Consider the following 22,905-nt stretch of genomic DNA (forward strand, 5'->3'; position numbering starts at 1 on the left):
GGGCTGATTGAAGGAATGGCCTCCTGAGGGTCTCAGAATGTTTAAGTAGGGTGTTGCCACGGTAATGGAGCTCTCCTATGTGGTGTTTGGTGGACATTGTTCTATACTAAGAATCTACTTCTGGACTTGTCCAGATGGAGGAAACAGCCCAACACCTGGCTTGTTTTATGTCACCTTGACATACGCTAGAGTCATCTGAAAGGAGGGAACCTCAATGACGAAAATACCTCCAAAAGATCAGCTAGAGCGAATTTTCTTAATTAGTGGTTGATGGGCGAGGGCCCAGCCCATTGTGGGTGGAGCCATCCCTGGGCTTGTGGTCCCGGGTTCCACAAGTAGATTAAGCAAGCCATGGGGAGCAAGCCAGTAAGCAGCACCCTTCCTCTTGCCTCCGGGCTCCTGCCCTGTTTGAGTTCCTGTCTTGACCTCCTTCAGTAATAAACAGTGACACAGAAGCATAACCTAAATAAACCCTTTCTTTCCCAAACTGCTTTTCATCATGGTGCTTCATTGCTCAATCACATAACAAAATTCAGCTTGAGTTCCTTTACAGAACAGTTCTCAAGATCCTACTAGTCCTGGAAGATCTGCAGACAGAGGGAGCTCCAAAAATGAAAAGCAAGCACTTGCTTTGCTTAGAAGTCAGGGGTCTCCGAGGATCCCAACAATCCCATGGCCTAGACTACACAGAGAGAATCCGGGAACAAGTGCCCACAGAATGGCTCTTGACCCACTGTTTCCTTAAAACCCAGAGAAGCCAGGCACAATCTGATCCTCCAAATGTAAGATTCCCTTAAGCTCCATAGTTCTCCACGCTGCTGGTTCACAGGTTAAAACCTTGACACACGCCAGGGGCAGCCGTGTTCACCCACAGTCCCAGCGATCTAGAGACAGCAGGAGGGACCCTGAGCCTAGAAGCTAAGGCTTGGTCCAATCAATATAAAAGGAGCTTCGGAGAAAAAGAAATGCAGTATGTACATAAAATCAAAGTATACACCGCCCTCAAAAAACCAATCCCACAGATGTGTGTGTCAAGGACAAAGGGCTCCAAGGTCATGGTTTTGGGAAGGGGCGCCTACCAAAGCCACTGCTTCAAGTGTGTCTATGTGGAGGGGGCAAAGTGCCAACTAAAAAATGATTGCATTTTATTTTTAAAACATTTACAAAGAAACCATTCCCAAACTTGTCTGTTTGGCTAAAGCAACAGAAAATGAAGTTTCCTATATTTCTACAAATGCAGAAGCTTGTTATAGTACTTTCGTTATAAGCCTATTGCAATAAAGGGAAACAAGTACTAAAAAAACAACAACAACAACAAAAAAAAACATCTATCGGTAGCAGCACAATCTGCAAGTCGCATGGTTTTAGAAAAGAAACAAAGACTGACCACACATTCAGAATGAAAACTTACTCTGACATCAATTTTTTCCAAACTGAAATGCAAGTTATGAGTGGTTCAACTCCACTGAACACAGAATGCTCTAATGACCCATTTGCTATTAAGACAACAAGCACTTTTAGAAGCAGTTTATCTAAACAGTTTATCTAATGTGCATAATCATTTTAAACTTAGGGAAAAGTAAATATCAAACGTTTCCTAAATATTTGGCTCCCACTCTAAACTCACAGGAAATATAAATTAAACAGAGGGCTGATATATGTTCACCTTTGGGCTTGAACACTGAAACAAAATAAAATCAATGAAGAACACTAAAGTCATTTAATAGACTAGACAGAATATCAATGAATGTAAGATATACAATATATTATTTTATGAAGAATTTGAATGTAAAAACCACGTGTTTATTAAATATGACTAACTTAAAAACATGGAGCCAATTTTTGTTAAAGTGCTGCTCATTCAAACTCTGGGATAAAATCATCACCTCAAAGTGATTTTAAAGAAAAACAGATTACAGGGCAAACATGAGAATAGATATGACAGGCACTACCAAAAAGTGCAAATTGTTCTTTAATTAAATAATGCCATTCTCAAGTGATATATAGAACAGTCATCTTGACAGAATTACTTTTTTGTATAAATATTCATAAATTAAAAATGTCTCTAGATATGCCAAAGAGCTGCAAATGATACCTTACAACAGCAGCTTAAAAAAAGCACGAAAATCCTCTTCCACTGAAAGCCATTTATTTCTCTGGTGCAAGTTACCAAGGTCACCGAGACACCAGCCTCTTAGCTTGAACAATGGAAATAACAACAATGGGTATACATCTTAAACTGGGGAGGTCATAAGAGTTAGCACATAACCATCTTCTGATGCAATAAGAAAAGAATAAATAAAAATTAAATACTGTAACCTGATGTTTGGTATCGACAAATCAGTAGTGTCAACTTCACATATGGAAGGACAGCAGAATCTGATTTTTTTGTTTTTTAGATGCTCAGTATGTCACGGTATTTGGGCTAAAGACCTTTCGAGTATTAAGTGTTTCCTTTTTGCTAAAAGAAATATGATACAATCACCAGCAAGCTGCTAAGGTCATTAAGTATAAGGTGGGGTGAAGTGACCTTTTGGTCCATGGCACAAGTTACATCTATCACATTTCTGTCAAACAAACGTGGCGAGATTTCATGTTCATATACTACAATACACACTGACCAAGCTGTCAGTCCCTCACAGTTTTTTAGAAAAATATCTACATTTGTCCTTATGGATGTCAAAATGTTACACCATCATTTGTTTAAAAAAAAAAAAAAGATGCACATTCATACCGTGAAGTTATTAGGAAAATACTCTTGCAAGTAAACTATAGAAAGGTAAAATACACTTCAAAAGTATGTGGGCTGCTTGTTTACAATACTCTATAAAGTGCAGAGAGATCCTAAGGAGAGGGGAAGCTACCCCAGAACAAGTGTGGTAACAGCAGCTTTTGCATAGCAACACTCAGAGGAAGCTGGGCACGTCCGCCTCCTCAGGAGAAGGGTGGAAGAGGTTCTTCAGTTTCAGATTGCGTCTTTGCCGTAAGTCTGCTTTCTTCAGGAATGGTTGCTGATGCCAACTCCCCATTAAGTGAGTTTCCTGAACAGTGAAGAGGTCCTGTGGAAAGTGATGGACAGGTTAAACACCTACGCAATGCTGACTCCGGGCCTCTGTGAAAGAACACCTCAGGCCTGTTCAGAGAAACAAAATGCCACCAGTTTCCTGATACCCTTTGGTTTGACAGAGAAACTCACTTTTCTATCCCTGGCAGCCATGAGGAGACACCTTAGTGGTGCTAAGGTAAGTTCCGTAACTACCAGAGGCAGGGACTGCTTCCCACATTGCCAGAGGCAAGGCTGGCACACTGCGCGCTCTCACCCTGCTGCGATGAATTTAACCTCACTCTGCTTTTCAGCCTGATGGTCTTATGCTGTTAGTACCTGCCTAGGAACAAAGACTCAAAAACCATCTGTGATTTTTCCAGGACCACACATTTACTAACAGAACTGAGCCTCCTGAGCAAAGCTAAGACTACGTTTGTCGGACTTTCCCCCTTTCCACAAGGCTCACGGCTGCCAGCGATGCTCAAGGTGAACTTGGCCAAAGGCAGGGCGGGGGGGACCCATTTCACAGTGGCTGCACTTCCCTTGCGTTGTCGGAATTTGCCAAGGCTTCCCTCCCCCATTTGTTTTATTTATATTTACTTACTTACCTAGGTTTTGTTCTTTAGGACAAAGTCTGAGTCTGTAGCCCAAGGTGGCCTAGAACTCAGGATACACCTCCACCTGACCTCAAACTCACAGTAATTCTGACTCGGCCTCCCAAAGAGCCACCGCATCTGGTTTGTTTTACTTTTATTTTTAAAAGCAAATTTCAAAACCAAAAACATCTCACAAGAAGAATATTCTCATATAACAATTTTTGGCTGGACCAGGGTAGGAGCTCAGGGGCAGACTACACTGAGGAGGCCATGGGTTCAAGGCCCATCACTGAATAGATCAGGCATGGTGGTACTTGACTTCAATCCCATCAGTCAGGCAGAGGCACAAGGATCAGGAATTCAGTCAGCCTCCAATGCAGAGTTCAAGACCAACCTGGGCTCTAATATATTGTCTTGGGGGAGAAGGGGGAAGCCTTGCCAAGCCACAGAGGAAGACAATGCAGCCAGTCCTGATGAGACCTGACAGGTAGGGGTCAGAGGGAAGGGGAGGAGGACCTCCCCTATCAGTGGACTAGGGGAAGGGACATGGGAGGAGAAAAGGGAGGAAGAACGGGATTGGGAGGGGAGGAGGGAAAGGGCTACAGCTGGGATACAAGTGAATAAATTAAAAAATAAATTTAAAAAGAGATGCTGTCTCCAAAATAACTGTCAACTGATAATTACAATATACATAATAGTAACATATAGATACACTAATCCTCTGCTTTGTCAAGTAAACTGTTAAGTTTAACATAAACAGAAAGAACCTGAAGGATGATACTTCTCACCTCGCCAATGCAGAAGTTTTAAGGAAAACGGAAACATGAATCTGTGTGATATGTACACGCGACTTGTTTGAAACTAACAACTAAGTTAGCGAATGTTTTTGCCTTCTACATATCTAAAAATGAGCCAGGTATGGTAGTGCATGCCTGTAATTCCAACACTGGGAAGGTAGAAGCAGGACTGCCAAAAGTTCTAGGCTAGCATAATGGGTTACAAGTCAGCCAGGGTTATACAGAAAACACGGCTGGCTAAGGAGATGGCCAGCAGGTAAAGTGCTTGCTTCATAAGCTGGCTACTGAGACTAGCCATATCCAGCTCTGAGCTTGATTACAGACCCTGCCTCAAAAAGAAAGCAAAAGCTGAGCCTTGATGCTCAGCAGGGAGGCAGAGGCAGGGGAATCCACGAGTTGGAAGCTGTCTGGTCTACAGAGTGAGTACAGAGTAAGACAGGGAAACCCTGTCTTAAAACACACTCCCTTCCTCCCAAAGAGAACAAAGTAAAGAGTGAGAGAAGACTGCCAGCTCAACCTTGGGCCATATGCAAATCCGCACATGCTTCACACACAAACACATGAAAAGAGGACAAAGTTCTTCAAAACGTATCTGGGGCCCACACTAGGCCTCCCTCCAGCCGAGCTTGCTCAAGGTGCTAGGTCAGTGAAGAAAGGCTATTGTTCTGACACCTACTCAGAAACACAGAGGCACCACCATGGCTCACCGCGGTCTGGAGACCCGGTGGTCTGGAGGGCCTAGCCACCATGTATGTGTCATTTCCGTACGGAAATCAGATCCATAGGCCAGACGTCCAGTGAACTCTTGAACAATGTGTCCCTTACTTGGGACCTCTCCCGCGTGTTTCACGGGAGGTACGGGCTCTAACCAGTACGAGTCTAGTCACGGAGCTGTAAGCCTAAGGTGACATTTGTCTTCCCTGGAAACCGTGGCCCTTGCAATCAAACAAGGTGCATCCTGACACACTGCAAACTCCTGCTCCCTAGAGACAAGTAGAGATCTTTAAGGAAATCACTAGAGTTTCCTGAAACAAGGGAGGAAAGAACACGGGTGTGTGCTGCCTTCAACAACCACACAAAATACTTTCTTTAGCCATCGTGAGGCAGACACATTATGTAAGGTACCTAATCTCTCTGTGGATTTAGACCTTTACTTCCCTGTTTAACTCTACCGACAATGATTTTTCTATAATACTCTGAAACAGAAACATAGTGGGAATAAAGACATATTCAATAGGTAGGTCTTTAAGAGAAAGTATCTACCCCCGATCTCCAGCACCTCCTAACACACTGAACGGAGGAACAATGCCACTGGGAGGAGAGCGTATGAGCAGCTGCGGGACTGTGCGGGTTCACCTCCCTCTGAGGAATTCACCTAAGAGCAAAGCACCGTGTTCCAGTGACATCTAATGACAGTGTGCTTCAGTCCCAGAAACTACGAGGAGCTGCACCAGTTCGGCTGAGGGGGCCAGAGAGAGAGCCAGAGCTGTGGAACTCACTGTCTGGGTCTTCAGGGGGAACGTCAGTACAAGAGTCTGTGTCCGAGTAGGTTCTGCGGCGTCGCTGAGGAAGTCGGTGAAGGGAAGGTGCTGGTTCTCTGATGGAGCAGCTGCTCCTACACAGGGATAAAAACGGTTAAGCTACAGGCTAAACCCCGAGAAGACCCTTTCTTAACTGGGACTTTAAATGGCTTCTCTTCAAGGCCAAGCATGGTGGCACGAGACTGCTACTCTCTGCACTCTGCAGTCAAAGGCAGGGGGATCTCTGTGAGCTGGAGCCACCATGTAGATCAGCCTGGTCTACATACTGAGACAGCCAGGGCGACACAGAGACCCTGTCCCTACCCCCACCTCCCAGCCCTGCCAAATAAAAAGGCATCTCTTTAAACGAATGATGAGCTTTCCTATGCTTGGTCTCTTAGGCTGGCAGCATGTTACCCATTCAGACGGAGTGTGCAGGCAAAGGAACTCAGTAACTCGGAGGCCATGCTCTTAAGGAAAGTACAAAGACAGAAGAGGGTCCAGAGAAGCAGCGGGCAGAGGTGGTTTGCTAATCTGAGAATTAAGTTATGGGTTTCACAAGTACATCTATCTAATGTCCACCTTTAACTGCCCCCCCCCAAAAAAAAAGCAGGCTGAAGGGGATGCCAAAAAGTTGAGAGATGTTCTGATCTACTGACAGCAGAAACAGAAGATCAAGACGGTAAAATGGAGGCTAGAAAAGACAGCTTTCAGGGCTAACGTGCAGCTTCGTCTGCAGGGTGTTTATCTAGTGTGGACGAAGCCCTGAGTTTGAACCCCAGCACCACACAAACCAGGGATGGCGGCTCGCACCTTGCTCCCAGCACTGAGGTAAGGGCAGGAGGAGCAGGAGCAGGCCTGTTGGACTATGTAGCCAGTTTGAAACCAACCCATGCTACATGAGGCTGTCACCAAAACAAAACAAAATTGTTTTTAAAAATCAGTCTAGGGGCTGGAGAGATGGCTCAGCAGTTAAAAGCACTGGCTCAAACAAAACAAAACAAAACAAACAAAAATTCCAGTCTAAATAGGCAAACCTCTACTATGTAACTGCATCTCAGTTTCTGCTTTACGATGGCTCAGTATCACTATACAACCTTGAAAGATCAAAAATAAATATTATGTTTTAGTTTTTTTATAACTCATTTTCTAAAGAAATGTGGATAAAATATAGCTTGGAAACCTTTCTGTCATCAAAATAAACCGCCACCACCAACTGACTTAGCCTCCATTGTTCTGTAGAGTTCAGCTGCTAAAATGCTTTTTACCTGGGGCTGAGGGGATGGCTCAGCAGTTAAGAACACTGGCTGCTCTTCCAGAGGACCTGGGTTCAATTCCCAGCCCACATGGCTGCTTATAGCCGTCTATAACTTCAGTTCCAAGGGACCTGACACCCTCACAGAGACATACATGCAGGGACAACACCAATGCTCATAAAAAGAAAAAGCCAGGGAAAGAGGGAGAGAAGGAGGGAGGGAGGGAGGGAGGGGAGGAGGGAGAGAAAAGAAAAGAAAAGAAAAGAAAAGAAAAGAAAAGAAAAGAAAAGAGAAAAGGAAAGTTGTGGCTTGGGGTTTTTGGTTTTTTTAAAATGCTTTATAACCTGACAGGGTATAAATTATTGCCTTCCTCTGATCAGATCATTTCAGCAAAGATTATATAATTACCAGAGAAAAGCAAGGCTCTGGACTTGAGTCAGCATGGAGAAATAAATGCTATAGAAACTTAGTTCCCTCCCTGTCCAGAGAACAGAGGAAGGCGAGGCCAGCCACCGAGAAGTGTGTGCCTAGAGAAGTGCAGCTGGGACACTGGCAGGATCAACACATCAACACAAATTTCTCTCTAGCCATCACTTGATATATTTTATTATTATCATTATTATTTTAACAAAATGTATTTCTTGGTGGCAAGTACATTTACCTGCTGGGCCCTCTCACTGGCCCATACTTCCTGATATTATTTAAAAAACCCAAGAAGCCACACAGCTAGCAGGGCACCACCTTTGGGTTAATTCACACTTGTAGGTTTCCTTTCCACACTCCTTTCTGAAGCCAGCCCCATGACACAAGGACTATCAGACCTACTCCCTGCAGAGCTGATATCCACAGCAGCTGGCTGGGCCGGAGAGGCATTGCTCAGACAGGATTTAGTCAGAAGAAATGGTAGGTTTACCTCTCTGAAGTGCAGGAACCAGGGTGGCTGGCTGAACGCTTCATCTAGAAATGTGAAAGAGAGAAAGGCCTTAGCTCAAGCTTTAGTCAAAGAGAATAAATGCACCTCTAACTTATTATCATAATTAACATAAATTTATTCAGAGAAATAGATGCCTGGAGAAGATAGTTATCTTCTATAGGCTCAAGTCAAACCCTCAACACAATGTCAAACTTTCTCCCTAATAATGATGAACTGGAAATTTCTCAACACATACAGGAAAAAAAAATATTAAATTCTAATCATGTATGTATTATGTAATATGTAAAAGTATAAATTACAGTATATACGTAACCAATCTAAAAGTCATTTTCATAATAAAAAGGAGCACCTAGCAAACCAGAAAATACTCTTAATAAATGCCCTTTCTTTTCATTCTAAAGGCACGAGCAGAGCGTGGCAGTAAAGCTTTCTTTTGCCATCACTATTCAAGCAGTTTCCACACATGCGTGCCAGTGTAGCTTTCATAGAGGGCAGCATCAGTAAAGTCTGTGAAGAACTCAGGAAAAAACCCTAAACCTCAATAGGTTTCTAAAGCATTTACTTAAACAACTAATGAGCTGCAGGTGTAAGCTCAGGAGGGTTTGCCCACCATACACAGGCCCTAAGTCCAAGCCTTGAAACCATGAAAGCAAAATGACATGCTTGAAGAAAAAGAAAAAAATACAGTCTGATAAAGCAGAACATGTAATACAGATGGGGAATCACACATAACTGAGAATATCCAACTTGCCCACCCAGCAATAAAGGGTAGCACTAATAGGTCAGATTATCTCGGTTTACCAAGGAGACAGGGAAGCTGTCTATACTAAAGGCTTAGCATGTTTATACACACGGGCTCACATCTACCATGTTCTCTAAGTGCCTTCTGTGTTTGCAACGCCAGCTGACAAGAACCCCTAGCTGCATGACAGATGTCTGTGGTTATAATGACGGGGCACCAACATCCCGTTCACAGCCACTTCCCTTACAAGTATTCACCCTCGAAGGGCCTGGGAAGGCGGCTCAGCAGTGTGAGCCTTCCCCACAGACAGGGCTGACCCTGCTTCCCAGAACCCACTCCGAATAGCTCACAACCACCTGACCCCTGCTCCTGCCCCCCACAACATGCGCAGCACAGAGAGGTGCTGCCGAAGCCTAGCAGACTGGGGCTCCCTGCTAGACTGACAGGAAACACTCGTTCACTACATCACTGCAACTTCCCCAGTTCATCTGACCGCAACGCTTCCTGCGAGGGACACCGTGAGCCCCACGCTCACCGATGAAGAACAGACTTAACCGTGGGAAATGCTCTTTACTCCCCCTCCATGACTGAAGTTGCTGGGGTGGGCAAGAGAACATGGGCACGAGCTGTCCCCGCTCTCCTCACTGCCAGCGCCCAGTAACTGCTAGAACAGGGCCAGGTGCACTCCGCCTCCGGGAGGGGGCTCAGTGAACACAATGCAGCGCCCTCAAACCTTATCTCACCAGAGGCTCCTCGCAGCAGGCCAGAGCGCACTCAACAGTAGGAAAAGCACACGGAGCCCACCACCCCCAGCAAAGAGTTCTTGGTGTGCAGAGTAATCAAGAGGAACACTAAGCACCTACCACTAAGCGACGCAAGACGCTTCAGGATGACCTCCTGACACAGAGGACATTTCCCAGGTGAAGGACCACAGGAATGAAGTAACTTGCCTACTCGGAGAATTCAAATCCAAATGCTGACTGCAGAACCCTGTTCCCACTGGGAGGTTCAAGTTTCATCTAACAGCCCCCCTCAAGAATGAGGCATTGCTCTATTTCAACACTTTTACCAAGCAGATGCACGTGCCTAGCTTTCTCTGTCACAACACACACTGCACTAAAATGCTTTCTGGACACAGCCAAATGGCTTGGAATGGCAGGGCCAGCCACTCCCATCCCCTTCAGAGCAGAGCGATCAAGGCATCAGTGCATGCGCCAAGCTCCTTGGCTGAGAGGACCCATTACCAGCACAGACCAAAGCAGTGTGGCCTGTGACTGCTCCCTCCCCACTGCCCCTTCCAGTCGTACAAAGAAAACTAGGGTATCGAGAGAGAGAAGGGAGGCTACGAATGTGGCTTGTGGGTAAAGTGCCACGAAAGAATATCTATCTAAGCACCCAAATAAAAGCCAGGCATGGCAGCGTGCATCTGCAGCCACACCAGGGAAGGCAGGCTGATGCCCCGAGCTCACCAGTCTATACTACTGATGAGCTCCAGGTCCGGAGACAGAGCCTGTCTCAAAAATAAGATAGAAAGAGAGCTACAGAAGATCACACCTCACACACACCTCACACACACACACTTCATTTTACTTTAATGTAAACATATTTATATTGCTAAAAGAAAAACACGAAGTTCCAACCATCTGAACAGGAGAAGGAGACACAGGAGAAACCAGGGGATCCGGATGAGGCAGTTGAAACATCTCAGGCTTAAACCTGGCGTTGGCTATCTTCACACATTCCTCGAGAGTTGTGATGAATGTATTACAGGTGGCACTAAGAAGGGAAGAGGCTTCATTCATGTTCTGGAAAAGAACACGTAGAGACTGAGCAGGCTTATACCATGAGATCAGGCGCTGCCTGAATGGCAAGAGAGAAAATTAATTAAAGCCAAGAAATATCTTATCACTAAGGAGAAAACAAAACAAAAATCCAGCTGCGGTCTACTGTTTCGTACAACTGAGAACACGGGCCAGGACCTTCTTCCTGATCCTCATCCCCCAACTACTGAGTGGCTGCAGAGACAGGCCTGCCTCCGTGGGAAACGAGCTGCTTCCATGCTTGCCTCTAGGGCAGAGAGAATTCACACAGCCCTGTGGAGGACACAGCTGGATGCACTCAAGAGCTGCAAGCAACTCTGGGGTGATGTTTCTGTCAGCCTAGAGAGCTAAGGAGGTCCCGGGCAGGACGTGGCAGAATCGATCCCGGAAAGAGAGCAGTACCTCCACACTGGGGGATGAGCGGTTCTCATCATGGTGGACAAACTCCTGGATTGTATGAACCTGCTGCATGAGGAGGTCACAGTAGAGGCGAAGTTCAGACATTTTGGTTTTCAGAGATTCACTGGTCTCGCTTATTTCTAAGAGAAACACATAAATATCAAACTATGTCATCTTCATATTCTTTGGTAATACACTAAAATGACGATTTCAAAAGCAGGCAACAGGGGCCACGGCAATACCTCAGGGGGTAACGCGCTTGTTGCATAAATATAAGGCCTTGAGCCGAATCTTCAGAACCCACATAAGAAAGTTGGACCTGGTGGTGCTGTATAATCCTAGCACTGGGAAGGTGAAGACGTGAGAACCCTCGGGCTAGCTGCCCACCTAGTTAATGCATCCCAATCTGAGCTACAGGAAACTGGGGGGTGGGGGGTAGCTGCCCACCTAGCAGATGCCAATCACTGAGCTACAGGTTCAACTGAAGACCCTGTTATGAAAATAAGGTGGCGAGAGCGAGGACTTCCACCATAAGCCTCTGGCCTCCACATGTACACTGTGCACACAGACACACACACACACACACACACGTCTGCGATGGGGGAGAGGAAGGGAAGAGAACGAGTATGCACACAGGGTAGCTGCGTGTGTGTGTGTGTGTGTGTGTGTGTGTGTGTGTGTATGTGTGCAAGCACACGTGCATGTGCTGAGACGAACACGGAGGGCAGAATCTCTGAGGAGTCGCCGCTTCTCGGGCGCCGTGTGAGGCGCAGGGATCACACTCAGGTCTCCAGGCAGTACACGCACCTCTACTCACAGAGACACCTTGCTGGCCTCATCCCATCCTTGGGTGGGTTGTTTTTTCTTTTTCTTGTATTTTTGTTGTTTGTGTTTGTTTTCTGATTCAGGGTTTCTCTGTATAGCCCTGGCTATACTGGCTTTGTAGACCAGGCTGGCCTCCAACTCACATCGATCCACCTGCCTCCCGGGTTAAAGGCGTGTGCCACCACACCCGGCTCCCTAGGTACTTTAATACACAACAATTCCACTCTATTTCTCTTTTTCTTCCACGTGAAACCTGAATTTCTACCTTTGTGAGTAGCCTTTTTCTTTTCCTCCCACATTTTTTCCAGCTCTGTATTAGTTTTTCTTTTAACACATAAGCTGGTAACCAGTTTTCTTCATTGTACATCCTAGCATAGAGAGGCTGCTGCCTTTTGGGTAAGAAAAGGTACTGCATCGACATCTGTTCACTGCCTTCCTCTGGTCCCATTTTCACATTCTGCTGGTCTCCATATTTTTAATGCAGCACTTACTTTCTTCTCCTTAGGGACTCCAGACACATCCACAGTCCCTGTCACCTCTGCCGATATCTTTTAAGGCAGAAATAAAAGCTGCAGAGGTAGAAAAGCAGTGGGGCTACACAGTGAGTAGCTGCTGATCTTCCCAGAGTGTCTGAGCCAGGCCAGGGCCGCTGCTTCCTGGCAGAAAATAGCAGAGCAGCACTGTGCTGTGTGACCTAAATCAACTCTTGCCCAAATTTAATTACAGTCCTTTGGGTGTGTGTGGGGGGGGCATTTGTACATTCGTGTGTGCTGGTATGACTACACACGTACACAGGTGTCAGGGCCAGGGGCTGACCTCAGGCGCCCTTCCTTGCTCTACACTGTTCACCGAGGCGGCTCTCTCACTGACCCTGGCGCATCCCGCTCAGCTAGTCCAGTTAGCTGGCTTGCCGCGGGCGTCTCCTACACCCACACGCAGGAACACACCCACTCAGCTTTCATGCTGGTTCTGGTGTCATCCAAACCCCATTTCCCCAGGACTTTATTCACCAAGCCATCTCTCTAGGCCTGTTCCCTTAAAAAGATGGCAAATTACACATAGCCCAATTTTATTCTTTTAGATGTACAGCCCACTGACCTGGGAACATTCAAGTGCTGTGTAACCGTGGCCACTGTCCACCTACATAAATGTTTACTCTCCTCGACAGAAACTGCACCCACTAACCTCGTCCTCCTCCACGCAGGCCCTCCCACCACCATTCTACACCCTGTTCTTTTTCTACTTGACATGTTCAGAGTCTCGTTATGCAGCCCCAACTAGCCTCAAACTCAAAATCCCCCTGCCTCGAAATCCGAATCGAGGGCATCCCCCCTCGAGTCCATTCTCCTTTCTGTTATATAAACCTCGATGTCCTTGGTATTTGAAATGAGTGCAGTCCATGTCTTTCTGTGACAGGCCGATTTCACTAAGATGCTGTCTTTAAAGTTATGTTGTAGCATGTGCCCAAATCCCCTTCCTCTTTAAAGATGAATATTTCATTGCACAGGTCCCACAACAGTTTACTTATCCAGGTACCTCTGGAGATTTGGATTGTGCCTATCTTTTAGCTATTTCTTGTCCTAATCTTAGCCATACTTTATCAGTAATTTTCCTCTGCTATAGCTGAGTATCATTATAAATTCCTGCATTTTCTAACTTACAGAAACATTTATAACTTAATTTTCACTAAATTAACCTAAGATTGGTTTTATTTATTTATTTACTTTTTTTTTTTTTTTAAGAGTTTCTCTGTGTGGCCTTGGCTGTCCTGGACTCACTCTGTAGACCAGGCTGCCCAAAGATCTGCCTGCCTCTGTCCCACTGACTGCTGGGATTACAGGAGTATGCCACTTTGCTTGGCTGTTTTTAATTTTTAAAAATTCTTTATATGCATATGTGTGTACAAAGGACAACTGCAAATGTCAGCCTCTGGAACAATGTCCCCCTCTTTTGAGAAAGGGTTTCTCACTGACCTGGAGTTCACAAATAAAGCTAGGCTGGCTGGCCAGGGAGCCCCAGGGAGCCTCCTGTCTCCAGCTCTTGAGGCCTGGGATTCTAAGTATGTGCCACCATGCTTTTGCTCTTTATGGGAGTGCTAGGGATTGAACTCAGGTCCTTGTCCTGCTTTCTCAATGATCAGTTAACCAAGGACAGTTTCCCAGGCCATTAAACCTCCTTGTAAACGCTTCCGTGGCCTCATAACGTATCATCTGAGCACAGCGATGGCTTTCCAAATGATTCTCCTAAACTTAGACCCTCAAGTTGTTCACAGAGCTCTTACCACAGTGGCCTGTCTAGGTAAGCCTTCTACGGTAAAGGGATTCTAACCCAGCAACAAGGCGACTCTGGCTGGAACACAGACACGCCCTTAGCACACACCTTGAATCCCAAACAATGAAGGCGGTTAGTTAAAAGAAGGAAGCAGTTAGTTACTACAAGGAAGCAGCCAAGTTTGAAAGTGAGGTCTAAATGACAGCAAACAAAGTGAAAGATCTGCAAGAATAGGACATGTCCAACTCTCAGGAGAACAGAGAGGAAGGACGGGTGACTTAAAAGGATCAGCACAGGGGATGCGGGGGCAGGGGCAGGGCAGACTAATGACAGACACACTGGGAGACAGAGACAGACTGTAGAGAGAACAAGCCAGACACAGGTAAAGACAGATAAGCCCGAGAATGAGAAGGAGCCAAAAGATTAGAACAGATTACTAGAGTTAGTTTGAAGCCAAGCAGAGCCTTCAGTCAGAGGCCGATAAGAAGCCAGATTGAATCAGTCACCTAGGAGAGGAGTTTGAGCCAGAACAGCTGAGTTAAACCAGCTAGCCAGAGTTCAGAAAGAACAAGAAAGGGTGAGCTTATTCAGCAGTAACTCTCAGAGGCTGAAAGCATTCTAGGAATAGAGTGGATTGCACAGAGGCTGGAAGCTTCCAGAACTAGGCCTAGGTTAGCAGACAGACAGTGAGCCTTGGAGATGACAATTACATCAGGCGAATAAAAGTTACTCTTAAATTCTCCGTTACTGATTTCCTTCTGATTACTCAAAGTAGCCGGGCACACTTAGCTTAGCAAGTAGTTATTACAGGGAACCTGAGATCACCTTTTTCTTTTGCAGTCCTTGTGTCAGTCAAACACGCTTTGGAGCTCCCAAGGGCGACCAGCCACCTCTGTCTCTCGGCGGCATTCACTGCCTTCATATAGAAATGCTGCTCTCCTGGAATGATTAATTCCATCCTCGTGTTGTCTGCTGAGTGGACTGTGATGACACAAGAGGAAACAATCACGGACTCGGAGCATTGCACAGTCATGTCACACAACATAAGACGCTTCGCACACTTACAGCAAATGAGACTCGGCACACAGGCCACTCTCTAAGCCCCAGGGTCCCCGTGGGAACCACCTTCTCCCTACCACCCAAGGCGGCAATGGCACCAAAACAGGGACAGCAGATGACAGTAAAACAGATAATTCACTTTTACCCATACTAGAACTTCAACACTGTCATCCAAGGAAGCAAAACATCAATTCCAGGGGAGGGACGGGTAGACGGGGACACAACAGCAGGGTCACTTAAACCCAAACACAAAATATGACTCCGAGAAACTAAACAGCAGCTTCAAGACAGGGAGGTGGATTAGCAGATCTCTAATTTCCACTTGTTTGGCATTTACTTGTTTGTCCATCTGCCTGCCTGTGACAGGGTCTTCTATGTAGCTGAGGCCAGCCTGGAACTCACTACGTAAACTAGACTATCCTCAAACTTTCTTCTCAGCTGTCCAGGACTGGGATTACAAGTGAGTGCCACCACATCCATACAGCTCTTGCCAAATTAATTTACTGTGGCATTATACATGTGTATAATGTACATTTGCTGGAATCTTGATCATCAAAGGATACCATTAACAGAACAAAAGCAGAGCGGGACAAACTTGCAAACTCATTACATTATACAAAGAACAGCTATGAGTCAATATAAAAGATAGCCAAGTTCAGAAAGAGGGACAGAGACCCGAAAGGGGACTTAGAAATGATAACGATAATAAAGGCACTTGCAGGTCATGCAGGACATGTTCTGCATCTCTGAGCCATATCCTGCGCCCTGGGAAATGTGTTCCTGAAAATGTGTTAGCATGTACAGTACACTTTATTTGGGTCCATCATGGTAACGTGGACTATCACAGTAATGCGCTCAGTCCCCATTCACCCCCAACCCCACATTCAACAAAGAAAAGTGGGAGATGATAGCCAGGGAGCAGGTGGGAGGGCTAAAGAGCTGAAAACAAAGACGAAATCTCTGTGGCAAATAGGAACTCTACTGAACTGACCTAACAAGAGCTGCACAGGATGTGCAAGGCCCTAGGTCCAGTCCCAAGAACACCCCGCCCCACAAAAAAGGGATTTTCGTTTCTCTTAACCACCTGTTTGAGCTGAATAAAAATTCTCTGAATATGCTTTGTAAAAAGCCCGTTTCAACATCGGCTCATAAGCTACTTACAAAGTGGCACTTCTAAATGTTCACGGGTGATGAGGGCACAGCTAAAAATGAGCTATAAAGACCCCAGCAATGAGGACATGGCAAGCTAAGACTTACTGGCAAATACTTCTGTCTGTGAAAAATACAAAATAGTTTCAGGGAACACACAAGAGTAACAGCTCAAACTAATATATATCTATAGTTTATACAGCCATGACACTCTTCCATTAGAACAGTAATGATTCTTAATTTAAAAAAGTGAACAGTGAACACACAAACACACACACACACACACACACACACAAACACACACACACTCAGCAGGCATATACATTTTAAGAACTTTCCCAGGATAGTATGATCTAGCCCAAGCTGACAATGTTGCATGATGATGATCCCAGCATGGAGAAAAAAATGCAAAAAACGCTGAGTTCCAGGCCAACCTAGGCTACACACTGTCTCAAAAAAAAAAAAAAACAAAAGAGAGAGAAGAGAAGAGAAGAGAAGAGAAGAGAAGAGAAGAGAAGAGAAGAGAAGAGAAGAGAAGAGAAGGAAATGGAAGGAGAAACAAGGAGGGACGATGGTATTACTACTGAGTTTGAGATAAAGATAAAGGGGCAGAACTCTAGCTGGAGAATATTAACCCAGGGGCTGAAAAGACCTGGCTGCTCTTCCAGAGGACCTAGCCCAAGTCCCAGGACCCACATGGCAAATCACAACTGTCTGTAAGTCCTGTTCCAGGGGATCTAACACCCTCTCAGCAATACACACAAAATAAAATTAAAAAAAAAAAAATGAACCCAAGGCAGAAAGAGAGAGAGGGAGAGGGAGAGGGAAGAGAGGAAGAGAGAGAGGGGGGGAGGGAAAAGAAGAGGGAGAGAGAGAGAGAGAGAGAGAGAGAGAAAGAAAAAAAGAAAGAGAGAGAGAAAGAGAGAGAGAGAGAGAGAGAGAGAGAAAGAAAGAAAGAAAGAAAGAAAGAAAGAAAGAAAGAAAGAAAGAAAGAAAGAAAGAGAAAAGGGAAAACTTCCCTCCTCGGCTAATCTTACTTAGAATTACCATAAAATCATGCCAACCCAGCCCTGGAAAATGCAGCTCACTGCATTCATCTCACTAAGCAAATGCATAGGACAGGATTCCTCTAGACTTTTGCCGGCTTTGAGCAAGCCCTCACGCTGGACTGAAGTATTCAAGCTCTGAGGGGAAAGGCCTGGAGGGGACTGAACATTGTTCCTCTGGTCCTGTTTCCCTTTCAGTCCTCCTTGAAGAATTTAAATCTCCTCATCATTTTATCTGATTTCACTCTACCCACCTTCACCCACACACTTCAGGCACATACAAGAATGCACCCCATGACCTTCCGTTACTCCCCTTCAGAAAGAGGAAACCCTCTCTATTACACACGAAAGCTCAACTCCAGTCAGCGAGAATCTAAGCTTTAAACTTCCACTCTGCACTCTATCCCACAGAGATGGCCCGCCTCAGCTACAGAGCTCAGCTTCAACCTTCCTAAATCTTTCCATGAGGATAAAACAGAACGTATCTAGACACAAGAAATTATCTATCGAATCAACCTGGGAAAAGCTAATCTGAATTTCAATGCAGGAGATATTTACGAAGGGGAACACCAAACCTGTGTTCAACAGCGCTACCTGCTCCCTTGACTGCTTCAGGGGAGGCTGCGGAAAGCTGGAGCAGGCTACCGAAACCCCTGCTCCCTCACCTTTAATCTCGCACACGGCCATCTTTATGCTCCCTTTGCTCCCTTTGCACACGTCATCCTGTGAGTCATAGTACGACAGGATTCCATTATCTAGAACGAACCATCGAGGCTGCCAGCCTGGAACGGACAGAAATCAAAACAGGTTAATCGATTATTTTTACCACAGAGAAAACCGATTTCAGCCATGCCACATGAATTCTGGACTCTCAGTAACTTTCACATGGTGAAATTTGTAATGGCCAACATGTGCCCAAAATGTCCTGTGATCTCTAGACAGATAAGGACTCACAACCTTCTCTTTAACAACCCAAAAACCACTACCGCAGCCCCATCCAAGCACAATATAATTGGCCCATCCTTCATGAGAACAGATGCAGAATTAGCATTTCTTTTCCAAAATGTCTGGAACCAGCAGCGGTTCAATGTCAGATTTGGGATTTGCATATGCAGATGAGATATATGGAGAATGGGGCTCCAATCTAAACATGAAATCCATGTGCAGCTTACACATCACCTAAAGGTGACTTTATAGCGTGCTTTAAAGTTTCTGACGGCGCCCTATCACAGGAGGTCATGTATGGTGTTTTCCACTTGTAAGTGTCCCTTCAGCACTTAAAAATCTTTGGTTTTGGAAGCATTTCAGATTAAGGTTGCTCTTCTTGTAATGGAAAAAAACTACAGGAGACAGAGGTTTTGCCCCCGTTCTGCTACCATTCTTGGCGGCTAACACAGAGTAAATGTTTTCATCCCAACAAGTCTGTAAAATTCTTCCTCCCAAACCGGCGACTGAACAAGCTGAGCAACTCCCAAGTGCGGAATGTGGTCTTCCTCTACTGACTGACAGAAGATGCTGCCTCCAGGCAAATAAATGCACTCAGACTCAAAGAGAGCTGAAGAAATTCCCATTTTTTTAAATGCAGACATGATAACCTATAGAAAGAGCAGATTCCCTCCCACACTTCCTCCCTTCTCTGCTGCTACACAGCTAAGGCAGAAATGCTTTTAACTTCAACCATTCATCTCTTTGACATTTCCTCAGCAACTAAAGCATACACCCATCAGACTAGCTTCAGAGGCAAAGTCTGTAACCAAGAGTGATGACTTCCCTCAGTGCCGCAAGCCAAACTCACGTGCCCTGGAATCTTACCTCCCAGGCTAACAGAGAGCTACTCATCAACTAATAACATAGTGAGCATGCTGGAAGCAGTGTGGCTGTCCTTATTCTTTCCATCACTATACGTCACAATACAGTGTAAGTGGTCCCACGAGACACACACCATTAAAACACTCTGGCCCTACGCACCCAAACAATTTGTAAGTTCGTGTTTTCCAGGTTCAGGCAGTACCAAGACAGAACACCTCATAACAAGACATAAAACTTAGGGTTCGCCAACAACGCTTTGGAAACGACAATGCTGGGTTATGGTGAGTGTTGTCAAGTTGACAAACTCCAGGTGGGCCTCAGGCAGGCTATATTGATTACATTAATGAACGAATGAAGAGCCTTCTTAACTGCATGCAGGGTTTCTCCTGGTCAGGGGATGCGGGATGGTATGAAATGCAGACAGAGGCACTTGATGTAAGTAGCTGCCTTTGTCACTGTGACTTCCCAGTAAGGATAACCTCAACTGAGAGCCAAATAAAGCCCTCTTAACCTAGGTTGCTTCTGCCAGAATATTTTATCACAGCAATGGGACACTGAGTCGATATAAACAGGTTAAATTTTACATTCTATTCCTTGCTTAAGAAGGGGGAGAGGGACGTTTTATGCCTACCCATTAGGAAAAATAACTTCAGGCACCAAGAAAATAGAGTTTTATAAGCACTGCGTTCCCTAGGGAGGGCTGCCAGGTTAGAGGAGAAGTTCTTTTGGTACATACACTTCACTTCGCTCCTCACTGAGCACACTCGCACACAGCAGGTGCTTTAAAAAGATGGGTTTCCGGAGGCTGCAGAGATGGCTGGGACTGTTGAGAGCACATGCTGCTCTTCCAGAAGATCCAAGTTCGGTTCCCACGTCAGGCAGCTCGCAACTGCCTGTAGCTCCAGCTCAAGAGGCTCACATGAACTCTCATGCACACACACACAGGTATAAATATGGAGGAAAGGGCGGGGCAGAAGTAATCTGAATACAGTACTCCCATATGAAAGTCTGGAAAAAATTAAAATCATAATAAAAAGGGCTATGGAGGCAGCACTTGCCCAGCATGTGACCGTAACACAAAGAAATAATTTTGAAATGTATGTCCACAATGACTAAAAAAAAAAAAAAAGAATGATTTCCAAACACTAACTCACCACGGCAAAAAAATTATAAGGAGGGGGTGTTAAAAATAGTCTTCTTCCTCAGTCAACAAGCCAAATTCTGGTTTTCGAAAAGCCTTACTGTACATTATTGCCATATTATGATGCAACAGCTCTCCAAAATGAACTGAGCAAAATGATTCACTTAGAATTTGTAGGAACTGAGAAAGCCATGTGGCTGAGTATATTCATCTAATCAAGCCTGCTGATTATCTCTACACACCATTTTGAAGAAATATTTAACCTAACTTTCTCTAATTGGTTCACGCATTTATAGTATGGTAAAAGGACTGGTAATTCCTTTTATTGAGAAAGATTATTTCCTTTTTCAATTTCTACAAGCAGTTTTCTCAACCTACTAAATGTTACGAAAACACGTGCTATTAAGAAAAAGTCAGAACACTCTCAGAGCACCAGAAGGTTCCTTAAAGGCCAATCAGTATAAATGGCTGTTCATCCTTCTCACCCAAGAGTCTAAAATTAATAACTGAACATACTGTGGAGCCAACTTTACATTTAAAGAAACGGAATCGTCCCAAACACAGGCTCTACAGTGCTTTACTGGACGTTAAACCAAAATGAGCCATAAAAACCAAAACCACAGCGTCTGTTGGTGCTCAGTATCACACAGGCCAGGAGGGCTCCTCCCGAGAGCACACAGCCCACCCCAAGAGAAATTCCCCCTTCAATTATGACTCATGGCAGTAACTGCCTACTGCTTTGGGCCATGCTGAAAATATCCCTCTGGCATGGCCTCCAAAGACAGAGTGCTCAAACACCACACCTCAACCAGCCATCTGTGCTCATGACTGCCCAAATGAGAACTCTTAGCAAAAAGTACCTGCCTAACGTCTTGCTGCTTCCAGTAAAAATGTATCCTTTACAAGATTATTTGGCTTTTCCATTTGAGCAGAAAACATCAGGCTATTATACATATTAAGCCATTTGCTATCTTAAATCTGGATTTTGCATATATGTGCATTTTTTTTAAGCTTTCAGCCCTTAGAGAGTTTATCTGCAAATTCCCAGGAGATAAGGGACACTAGCTGAGTATCAGAGAATGACTGCAGGGCTCAATATTTTGGGCAGCCAGGCAGCCAGGCAACGACCGTCTGTTCCTGGTTACTAAGAATCTGAGTGCTGCCCAAATTCCCTTAAATCGTTGAGATCTTGGGATTCGGGAGTTGGAAGGGACCTCTGCGACAAAACAGCTAACCACCCAGGCCTTGGCCAAATGGGATCCTAAAAGAATCCCGCACCTGCCTTTTAGTGTTGGTTCTAGCAGAAAGCACAGGGTGTGGATTTAAAGTGTTTTTTGAAAGCCAGACTTCGAATGTCACAGGCAGGGATGTTGCTGCTGCCGCTGCTGCTGATCCCATTTCTACACAATTGGCTTTCCTGACTACCTCCCCGTGAAACCTGCTTGCTCTTTCCTGTGCAGCACTTCATTTCTCACAATGACCCGAATTCCCATGCTTTTGAAAATGTGCTTTCTTCCACTGTGTCTCACGATCACCCGAATTCCCAAATCTCACTGAAAACCAATCCCGAAGACATTCATTCTCTGAGGATGGCTTCCAAAAGCACACTTGATGAGCTCAGACAACCTCAACAAGTGGACTTTCAAACCGGTGGTAAGAAAATATAAAGGCATAAAAAAAAAAAATTCTTACGAAATGACTTGCTACACACACACTTAACAAAATGCTGTCCACAGAGAGGGGATGAAAGCGGAGATTTTAAGAACACACTAGGGGTGATGGGGGGGAGGGCTGTTTCCAAGGCTCAAGGGGCAACGCAGGTTTCTAGTGCGTGTCCCATCCACGGGATGGCGCGCGGTCCCGAACTCCGGTTCGAAGGGCCCGGGAATGAGGGGCAGAGAGTGTGTGCGTGTGTGTGCTGGGGGGGGGGAGGGGCGGGGAGGGGGAATCGGGCCTGGACCTGAGTCCCGCGGCTTCAGCAGGGCCGGCCGAGGGCCCGTACCTGTGAGATAGTTGGTCCACTTGTACAGAACCCCCTCCATGCTTCAGAGCCCGGCGCCGCGCATCCTCCTGGCCCGGCGCCGGCCGCGCTGCTGCGGAGGCGCGGGGCCCGCGGCCCTCCGCCCGACCCGGCGGCCCTGTCAGAGGCCCGGCCGGCGGGCGCCGCGTGCTGCTCGGAGGCCGCGAGGCGCGGACATCCCCGGCGGGAAGGGCGCGCCGACCCCCGGGGCGACCCCACCCCGCCGGCCCCCCGCTCCGCCGCCGCTCCGCGAGCCCCGGCGCGGCCCTGCTGCGCGCCCGCCTTCCTTCCCCCCGGGCTCCCGGTTTGTTTTCATTGACCCCGACGTCGCTTTCACTTCCTGGATGAAAGGGGCCGGCTCGGCCCGCCAAACCCCTCCCCCGCGGCGGGGCTGCGGACGGCCGCGCGCCCGGGGCTGCGCCGCGCGCCCCCGCGCCCGGGGTGCCTCCCCCGCCCCCCAACGCCCCGCGCGCCC

General features: G+C 46.1%; 1 protein-coding gene across 2 annotated transcripts; it reads right to left on the minus strand.

Annotated features, from left to right (window-relative positions):
* Nucleotides 1–1,121: 1,121 nt before the first annotated feature.
* Plekha3 (pleckstrin homology domain containing A3) lies at nt 1,122–22,736 on the minus strand. 2 transcript variants are annotated; one of them, XM_021649502.2, is made up of 8 exons: nt 22,413–22,735; nt 18,126–18,242; nt 15,032–15,187; nt 11,114–11,250; nt 10,532–10,696; nt 8,129–8,172; nt 5,939–6,054; nt 1,122–3,059 (listed from the first exon to the last, which is right to left on the minus strand). In XM_021649502.2, exons 1-8 carry the CDS (start codon nt 22,450–22,452, stop codon nt 2,935–2,937), a joined length of 900 nt encoding a protein of 299 aa, XP_021505177.1. In that variant the 5' UTR covers nt 22,453–22,735; the 3' UTR covers nt 1,122–2,934. The 2 variants fall into 2 exon arrangements, with proteins under 2 accessions (XP_021505177.1, XP_060246400.1); XM_060390417.1 differs by lacking the exon at nt 15,032–15,187 and having other exon boundaries at nt 22,413–22,736.
* Between the last annotated feature and the right edge of the window lie 169 nt (nt 22,737–22,905).

The sequence above is a fragment of the Meriones unguiculatus genome, chromosome 8 (assembly GCF_030254825.1).
Source record: "Meriones unguiculatus strain TT.TT164.6M chromosome 8, Bangor_MerUng_6.1, whole genome shotgun sequence".
Classification (NCBI taxonomy): domain Eukaryota; kingdom Metazoa; phylum Chordata; class Mammalia; order Rodentia; family Muridae; genus Meriones; species Meriones unguiculatus.

Coding starts and splice junctions, on each gene's coding strand:
- Plekha3 (XM_021649502.2), bottom strand. CDS start 22,452: ATGGAGGGGGTTCTGTACAAGTGGACCAACTATCTCACAG. Junction 18,243..22,412: donor GTGGACCAACTATCTCACAG/GTACGGGCCCTC, acceptor TGTCCGTTCCAG/GCTGGCAGCCTCGATGGTTC. Junction 15,188..18,125: donor GGCCGTGTGCGAGATTAAAG/GTGAGGGAGCAG, acceptor GTGTCATCACAG/TCCACTCAGCAGACAACACG.